Source organism: Chrysochloris asiatica, unplaced genomic scaffold (genome assembly GCF_000296735.1).
Source record: "Chrysochloris asiatica unplaced genomic scaffold, ChrAsi1.0 scaffold00107, whole genome shotgun sequence".
NCBI classification, from domain to species: Eukaryota; Metazoa; Chordata; class Mammalia; order Afrosoricida; family Chrysochloridae; genus Chrysochloris; species Chrysochloris asiatica.
Window position 1 is genome coordinate 6,540,826 of NW_006408625.1, and position 10,078 is coordinate 6,550,903.

The window sequence follows — 10,078 nt, forward strand, 5'->3', positions numbered from 1 at the left end:
GAATTCTGATACATTCTAAGTATTTTTCTTTAGACAGAATTCCATTATATCCACTGGGTTTCTCTACTGTGTGAATTTTCTTATCGACTGTGAACATTTCATTTCCTATATTCAATCCATTCACCTGTGAGTTCTCTGATATGAGATGGCCTTTTTGCCAAAATGACTTTCCACGCTATAATTATCAATAAGGTTTTATTCCTCGTTGGCTTCCCTGAGATACATTCACTTCTTCTATTTCCCATAGTCATTACATTCATAAGATTTCTCACCATTGTGAGTTTTTTGATGTATTCTGAGGTTTGACTTCTGGCTAAAGGGTTTCCCACATTCATTACATTGAAAGGGTTTCTCCCCTGTATGAATTCTCTGATGATCACTAAGAATTGCCTTCCGGACAAATTTTTTCCCACATTCATTACATTGAAATGGTTTCTCCCCAGTATGAATTCTCTGATGTACTCTCAGGGTTGATGTTCGGGCAAATGCTTTTCCACATATGTTACATTTAAATGGTTTCTCTCCTGTATGAGTTTTTTGGTGTTGAATGAGATGGTCTTTTCGCCAGAAGGATTTTTCACATTTAGTACACTGGTAAGATTTTTCCCCACTGTGAGTTCTTTGATGTATTCTGAGATTTGACTTCTGACCAAAAGTTTTTCCACATTCATTACACTGAAAAGATTTCTCCCCTGTGTGAATTCTATGATGATCTCTGAGGGTTGACTTCTGAACAAAAGTTTTCCCACATTCACAACATTCATAGGGTTTCTCACCTGTGTGAATTCTTTGATGTCCCCGGAGGGTTGACTTCTGGACAAAAGTTTTCCCACATTCGGTACATTTATAGGGTTTCTCTGCTGTGTGAATTCTCTGATGAGTACTGAGGTGTGACTTCTGGGAGAAAGTTTTTCCACATTCGTTACATTCAAATGGTTTTTCTCCTGTGTGAGTTCTCTGATGTTGAATGAGATGTCCTTTTTGACAGAAGGATTTCCCACACTCACTGCATTTATAGGGTTTTACCTCTGAGTGAGTTTTCTGACATATTTTGCGGGCTGGTGTCAAGCAAGATTTCCCATTTTTATTATATTCAAAGGACTTATCCCCAGTCCTTGTTCTGTCATTATGTACAAGCAGATGTTCTCCTATGACAGTTCTCTGAAGGTAAGTGAATTCTGACTTCCTGCTAAAATTATTCCCTCTTTTATTACATTCATAGTATTTCATAGCCATATGAACTTTACAGCATTCCACAACAGCTGGTTTCTCACAGAAAGATTTCCCACGATGGTTAAGATGAGAACATTTCTTCTTTGTGCCAGCTACTTTGCGATCAAATACAGTTGTCTTATAATGGGTTATCTTATCGTTATTATCTTTCCAGTCTTTCTCTTCTGAATTAGAACTCTTATATGTAATACAGGCAGCTTTATCATTGAAGGCTTTTCCAAATTTATTACATTTACAAGTTTGCTTTGAAGCCTGAAATCTTCGATTCTCAGGTAGATCTTTCTTGTAAGTGAGAGCTTTCGTGGTTTTATTATTACATTCAGAAGCTTCTTCTCGAGCGTGAGTTCTTTCAAATTTAACACTGAAAGGTAAATTCTCACATACAACTTTCTTTGTTGAATGGGTTCTATTATTAATATTAAATTCAGAAATATTTTGTGAATTCAATCCCCATGAGTCATATTTATAAGATATTTTTGTTGAAGAAGCAGGAGCTTGGTGTATATTAAATGGTTTTTCAAAAACTTTCTCTTCTTCTTTGGCCGTTGTTTCATTGCTGATAAATATTATTTGTTGCAAGTGTTTATCTTTGATTTTCTTATTCCTCTTGATCTTGTAATCTTCTAAAGTAAGAAAAAAATGAAAGCATCACATAAATGTTACATTTCTTATGGGTGGGGCTTAAGAGACATATCACCAGTGTATTGTGTATTCCATTCTTTGGTTCCTTAATATTAAATAATTTACATTCAAGTGGACTTCAAAAAGTTTATGGAAAAATTCCATTTTCCCATAATCTTTGTGAAGCTCCCTTGTATATGTGTATGCAAATAAATCCTCTGACATCCATCCTTTTAAAAAAATTTACAAATTTTATATGTGAGTTAGTTCAGGAAGCAGGAAAAATCAGAGAATGGGACAAATATAACAAGGACTATAAAATTCCCTAAGGAGCTCTGGTAGCATAGTGGTTAGGAATTGGGCTGTGAACTGCAAGATCAGCAGTTTGAAACTACCAGCTGCTCCGTGGGAGAAAGAAGAGGCTTTCTGCTCCCATAAACATTTATAGCCTCAGAAACCCTGTGCAGTGTCACTATGGGTTGGAACCAAGTAGACAGCACTTAACAACAATAACAATAAACTTCCCTGGTTAGCGAAGCTTTTCTTAGTCACCTGGCTTCCACAGTGCAGTGGTTATCATGTTTGCCTCACACATGGAAGGTCTCTGGTTCAAAACGAGCGGAAGCAGCTCCATTTATGGAATCCAGGTGTGACACTGTAGGATAAGCACTGGACTGCTAACCACAAAGCTGGAGATTCACACTCATCAGTTGCTCCTTGGCAACCCTATACAGGGTTGCTGTGAGTCAGAACCAACTTGATGGCACTTAACAACTATATAAACTTAAGTATGTTGTTGTTGCTGACAAGTCAGTCTGACTTACAGCGACCCTGTATAGGATTTCCAAGGCTGTAAATCTTTGCCAGAGCAGAAAATTTAAGTATAGTAACAAGAAAATCAGGAGAAAATGGCATTCCTGGGATAGGTCCAAAGGGTTTAGCTTTAGAAGATACTTACAGTCTAAGTACTTACATTATCTAGAATATATTGACATTATACTTACTAGTGAACATTCTTCCAATTTTGATATATTTATTTTTCATTCTACAATTCAACGTCAAATTAAATTTGTAACAGTACCAACTTCCTCATGATTAAATGAAAGGAAAATCTATCCATGCACCTAATAAATTAGATTCACTACTCAATTCTGATTACAGTATATTTGATTTATTCTATCAAAACTGTACAAGTGAACTTGAATACTCCCATCCCTAATTTCCCACATTTCAATCTGTTCACTTATCTCTCCAAACCAGTCTTTTCCTTAACAGGAAAATAATCCTTACTATTTAAGAATCTGGGAGTGCAGTGGCTCCATGTGATAGGCATTGGACTACGAACCACAAGGTCCACAGTTTGAGCCTACGAGTCACTCTACGGCAGAAAGATGAGGCCTTCTGCTCCTGTGATGATTTAAAGACTTGGAAACCCTATACAGGGTTGACTATGAGTTAGAACCAACTCCATGACACTTAACATTTAAGAATCTAAAGGATTATATGTTGCAACCTGCTTTTAAAATCTAATATTCTTTGCATCTATGTTTATCATAAAAAATCATGTATATACTAAACTGTTACTAGCTTGTTACTGCCCACCTTCAGTGTAGCAATATGTACCCTATCATGGAATACTATTTCCTGAAGACATTCTCCATACTTTCATCTACTGTGTTCATCTTTCTTTATAATCCCTTAAAATGGTACTTGTGGTTAAAAGTCCTTTTCTTCTAACTCAGTATTTGGATTATCTGAGGGTTAGTGGAGCTGTAGGATAAGGATTGATCATAAGGTCAGCTTGAACCACAAAGTTGAAACTTCAAACCTATTAGCTTGCTCCTCAGAAACCCTATACAGAGTCACTAAGAGTTGTTGTTGTTATGTGCCGTGGAGTCGATTACGACTCATAGTGACCCTGTACAGGGTTTCCGAGGCTGTAAAACTTTACAGGAGCAGAACGCCTCATCTTTCTCCTGCAGAACAGCTAGTTGGTAATTTTGAACTGCTGACCCTTAGATTAGCAGCCCAATTTGTAACAATTACGCTACCAGAACCAACTAAATGACACTTAACAACAACCTCCCAATTACTTTTCTTTCACTTATCTATTATATTCTCCTGCTTCCTTTAATGTTTAGAAATGTTTGTTACTGTATGCTGGACATTCTGTTTTTATGATATATGTATTTCACAAGGATGTATACCATTTCCTCTATTAGGGATAGGAAGTGAGTAACTGACAAACTCAAGCTATGATACTTAAGATTTTGTGTCAACTTGGCTTTGTCAGGATCCTCAGTGGTTTAGCAGTTGAGATGTAATTATCACTTCCAGGATGAGATTTAATATGACACAATCACCCCCATGTTGTGACTGATGTGATCATCTGATCTAATTACCCTTTGTGTTGTAAATTCTCACTTCTATGATGTTAATGAGGTCAAATGCAGTCTATAGGATTATATTGTATCTTGAGTTAATCTCTTTTGGGATACAAAAAAACAAAATTGGCAGAGAAAGAGGAACCTATTGGCGCCAAGAAAGAAGACCTGGGAGTGGACCTGGGGTCCCTGTGCTGTGAAGTTCCTAGATCCAGGGGAAGATTTATGCCAAGACATAAGGAGATCTCAAAGGAATATTGGGCCTACTGATGCTTAAAGGAGACCTAGGCCGTTTTTCAGAGTCAACAAAGAGAAAGTTTTCCCCTAGTCCCTACACTCTGAATTTGGACTTCTAGCCTCCTAAACTGTGAGAGAATAAATTTCTGGTTATTAAAGCCATCCATTTGTGGTATTTGTATTAAAGCAGCATTAGATAATAAGACACAAGTCAATTAAAAACCAAGGTAAGTCAGGCCTAGGTTTTGAGTTTTATTAAAAGAGTTGTTGTTGTTGTTTTTAAGTGCCATCAAGTCGGTTCCGACCCATAGCGACCCTGTACAGGGTTTCTGAGGGTGTAAATCTTTACGGGAGTAGAAAGCCTCATCTTTCTCCCATGGAGCGGCTGGTAGTTTCAAACCGCTGACCTTAAGGTTCACAGCCCAATTCGTAACCACTACGCTACCAGAGCTAGTGCACACTTAATGTTCCAGTATGAGTGAACCAATCTCCCAAATGACAATCATGCAAATATTGTTTTTCTTAGCCTTGAAAGATTGTGGGAGAACCAACAGTGCCCTGCAAACTCCTCATCCTAATCCCTTTTAGCTTCCACATGTGCAAAACATTAATATCTGGTATACTGGGGTGTTTGAAGGTGAACTTCTACCTCATTGGGTAGTTGTAACCTAAACACAGTAAGATAGCAGGTGATTTTATTCTATTTTTTTAGAAGTCTTCACCCTAGTTCCCCGTGCAGGCCCCAAACTCAGTAAACATATTGTAGAGAAAAATCAGTTGTACATTCGTGGTTTCTGACTTTACAGTTTGTAATTCCAGCCCTACACAATGACTATAAGCATTTCTTGGCACTGGCCTTCAGCCTATTCTAGGTGTTTAACTAGCAAACATGCTAGGAAAACACTGGCATGCAATCCTCAGCGAAACTACAAATAATCCTTTCCACACTAGAATCTTAGACCATCTAGTCCTTGTTGCTTCCACAGTTCTTAATCATGCCTTTAAAAACAGCAGTTTTTAAAAAAGTCTTTTTTTTTTTTTTTTCTAGTTGTTGTATAGGACCAAAGAGAAGAATCCATTTCGTATATAAGCTTCAGCACGTCCTCTAGCTCCAAGAAAATGATATATGTATAAATAGCCAGGCAGCTCAAGGCCAGAGGCCAGATGTTTTCCTTTACCCTATCCTAAGAACAAAGACCACCTGTCTTGACCAATTAAACTGTAACATCTCATAGTTTGCCAATTGTTAACCAATCCAAAGATTGTAAAGCTGAGAAACCTGAGCTGTTTGAAAACTCTATAAAAACCCTGCAGACAAAAAGTTCAGGGCTCTTTCCCTATTCTGCTGCGTCGGATAAGGTTAGAGACCTGGCTTGAGCTTGAATAAACAACCCTTATGTATTTACATCGGTACACAGCTCCTGGGTGTTCTTTGGGGACCCCGAATTCTGGGCATAACAGTTGTAGCAGGCCTGTCATCTTCCCCAGAATTTGTATTTCTTTGTATTTCAGCTATTCTGAGTCATTATTTTTTAACCATTTGCCTCACTGGAAGCAGAATTTATCTTATAAAATGGATGTAATGTCATACAATTCACTTACAGAATTATTTCCCTTATAATTGGTGCCTTTTTCCCATTCTATGAAATATTTCAAGTATCCCTTATGAAAAGTAGAATTTTAAATAGTTTATGCAGCTTTGTTCTCCTACAGCTTAGACTCCTGGCAGATGCTACTATATCTCTAATTTCTTTTAAGCTCTTTGGGCTCAGACATGCTGTGCTCTCAAGAGTGACTTGGAGCTCTTTCTCATACAGGAATTCACTGTCCTCATGCCAGTCATAACTGACTTATAGGAAGTAACAAGGATGTGTCTTGAATGTATGTGTTTAGAAAGGGTTACCTTATAATGATTTCTAAATGACTAATTATGACGGTTTCTCCAATACTGATTTTATAGTCAGTTAACATGATGGTGATACATATTATACATACCAGAGTCTAAAAGAGTAAAATAAAGGACATTTTCTTCCTTTGTTGGTGACTCATAATCTTTTGAGGAAAGAAATTTCATTTATAGGTTTCTTAAACTAGGCAATATTAATATTTGAGGCTGGATAATTATTCATTGTAGGGGGCTATCTTGTACATTATAAGATAGTTAGGAACATGCCTAGCCTCTACCAACTAGATGCCAGTAGCATCTCTCTCTCTGGGGGGAAAGAGCAAAACTGACTCTGCTTGAGAACCCTGTACAAATTATATGCTAGAAAATATTGACAGATATGAATACATTTTAATTTCTGTGGTACAGTCACTAAGCAGGCTGGGAAATTGGAGACAGAAGAGATAAATGTAAGATACAACATTCATGGATGAGTTTATAGAGGAGGTAAAAAACCTAATGAAATTCAGTATGTATAATCCTAAGTCAAAATAATAGTAATGATGCAAGCTTCTGGAAGATTACAGACATAGTTCTAAGCACTTTTAATTATTAAGTATTAATTCAAGTAAGTAATTGGACAGGAAAAGGATTCAGTGACGAAAGTTGTTACACAAGGAAGCAGCACACAGTTGGGTGACAGGCAACAAAAATAGAGTTGATCACAATTATAACAGATTAAAGCACAGGGTTATGTTTACTAGCTAGAGCAAGATAAAGTTAATGCTACAGTAAAGAACATTTGTATTAATGTTGACTTAAAAAAGAAATTTGAATTATAATGAAAAATTATATGAGTCAGCTAAGAAAAAACTATGAGTCTGGCTTTGGGAAATGTCCATGGAAAATGAGAATAGAAGGGAATTTCTAAGACAGTTTCTAAATAAAAACAATAGGATATCTGCAGAGATCAATAAGAGATGATGAGAAAGATGGGAATTCAGATTTAAAGCAACTTCTATGACATGGGTTATGAAAGCACAAAGAAGAAAGCACAAAGTAGTGGTTGGTCCGAAATGTGGTGAGACTTGGGGATTCCTGAGCCCATGGATAAGGACATAACCACGGAGGGCTATAGCTGAGAGTGAAGCATCCAGCTGATATGAAGTAAGGGGAGATGCATAAGAACACCCAAACTTTCAGATATTACCCATCTGACCTAGGCTTGATAGCTTGATAATCAGAACTCAACTAGAGGACGATTAAAAAAAAAAACAAAACATTTTTGATATAGGAAACTAGTGTAAATTGCTACAATTTTATGAACTTGACCTATACTTAGGGATGTAGTAGCTCAAAATACCAACTGAAAAGGAAGGAGTCTTCACAAGTATCAATCCTATCCCCTCTAGATAGATAGATAGGGATAGGCAACTTAAGACATTGGCTACATAAAATGAGGGGGCAATAAAGGCATGAAGTGACTGGCTTACAAGTTTTCAAGAGAGTGTTGAGTTTAAGAGTGTGAGGGGGAAGATAGAGTCCCCACTGAATAGTTTTCATCTTGTCTAGATAGGTCTGGTGAAAAGAGATGGGGATAAGATTGTTATGATTCAATAGTGAGTAACTATTATCATGACTAACTGTGACTCTCACAACTGTAAATGTAGTAGCTCTGTAACAAAAATGGGGGGATTGGTTAATCTTGCAGTCCAGAAACAGAGGACCCTCGGACCATCATGGGTGAAGAGCACAAGCAGTATGTGGGACCCTATCCAGAGAAACAGCAACACCAGAGATGGAAGCAGAGATGAGGACATGAACCGAAGGAGCAGCTGAGGACTCTAGACTCATGAAAAGAGGGACTGAGGGCTGGAGGCCAGGAGGCAGGTTTTCAGAATATGTCCTTTGGTTGTTTAAATTATTATATATTCCTGAGTGATTTTGTTCATATCCCCCCCACATGCACCTGTGGAAAACAACAACAGAAAAAAACAGAAGGAATGGAAGCAAATACTGTTGAATGATGACACACGGAGGAGATTGTAATGACTGCAATAAAACGATAGTGTAAAGCTGATGTTCTCCCATGTAAACTATCACTCAGTTCATAATTTAAAGGAAAAAAAAATAAATGGGCGTAGGAAATGAACAGAGATTTCACCAAAGAAGACACTCAGGTGGCCAGCAAACATGAAGAAATGTTCAAAACCATTACCATTGTTGTTATGTGTTGTTGAGTCGGTTTCAACTCACAACAACCCTGTATAGGGTTTCTTAGGAGTGGCTGGTGGAGTTTGAACTGTTGAACATGCATTTCAAACTGACCCTATAGTTCAGTGCATTATCCTGCAGTGCCAGAATATGAAACAGTAAATAAAGTAGAGAAATTTCCCTACTGTCACAGAACTTTTATATTAGGGAGTCCTGGTGTGGCGCTGTGGGTTAATGTGCCAGACTGCAAAGCCGTTTGCACTGCAAGATCGGCAGTTCAAGCTCACCAGCTGCTCCTTGGAAACCCTATACAGGGTCGCTATGGGTTGGTAATCGACTGGACGGCACTTAACAACAACAACAAATTGCTAAGACGTTGGGATACTGGTGTGGCAATGTGGGATAATGCACTGGGACTGCAAGTTCAGTGTTTTGTTTTGTTTTTTTACTTTAAAAAATACTATTTTATTTGTATGCATGTATGACAAAAGGCTGTATTATCTATCATGTTTACATACATACCAATATAGGAAACAGCTTAATAATGAATCATATCTAAATTTTATAAAGAACACACAAACATTGTAACACTGATTGGTTATAGACAGAGTGGGGGAAGTCCTTAGTTATAATCTGAATTTTAGGTAAAGAGCAGCACCCTCTGAGAAGAATCAAATCAATTAACAATAATCATGTTGTTGTTGTTATGTGCCGTGGAGTTGGTTCCGACTCATAGCGACCCTGTACAGGGTTTCCGAGTCTGTCAATCTTTACGGGAGCAGAATCTTTCGAACAGCTGGTAGTTTCGAACTGATAACCCTGAGGTTAGCAGTCCTATTCATAACCACTATGCTACCAGAGCTCCTGAACAATATAATCATAGATACTGTAAAATAGTAGAGTTGACCGTGATAACACGAATGGAGTAAAGCTTGTGGGAGAAAAGCCCACAGACACTTCATTTGCTGATGGGGCACAACTCAAAATGAAGAGAAACAGCTGTAAACATCCATTGAAAATTGGAACATGGAATGTACGAAGTATGAATTTGGGAAAATTGTTAGTTGGCAAAAATAAAATGGAATGTATAAACATCAATATCCTAGGCATTAATGAGCTGAAATGGATTGTATTAGCCATTTTGAATCTGACAACCACATGTTTTACTGTACCGGGAATGACAAATTGAAGAGGAAGGGTGTTGCATTCATTGTCAAAAAGAACATATCCAGATCGGTCATGAGGTACAACACTGTCTGGGATAGGAAAATATCCATATGCCTACAGGGAAGCCCAGTTAATACCACTATTATTCAAATTAATGCACCAACCACTAAAGCCAGTGAGGATGAAATAGAAGAATTCTACCAAATTCTTCAATCTGAAATTGATCAAACATGCAATCAAAATGTACTGATCATTACTGGTGATTGGAATGCAAAGGTTGGGAGCAAAGAGGAAGGATCAGTAGTTGGAAAATATGGCCTTGGTGATAGAAATGATG

The 10,078-nt window shown here is 37.5% G+C and overlaps 1 protein-coding gene across 1 annotated transcript in view; it reads right to left on the bottom strand.

Moving 5' to 3' along the window:
• Positions 1-234: 234 nt before the first annotated feature.
• Positions 235-10,078, bottom strand: part of ZNF510 (zinc finger protein 510) — a 17,553-nt gene continuing 7,709 nt past the window's right edge. Inside the window, exons 3-4 of the mRNA XM_006867671.1 lie at positions 642-1,856; positions 235-557 (exon numbers count right to left, since the gene is read on the bottom strand). Coding sequence (XP_006867733.1) covers positions 235-557; positions 642-1,856 — 1,538 coding nt within the window. The remainder of the gene's footprint in view (positions 558-641; positions 1,857-10,078) is intronic.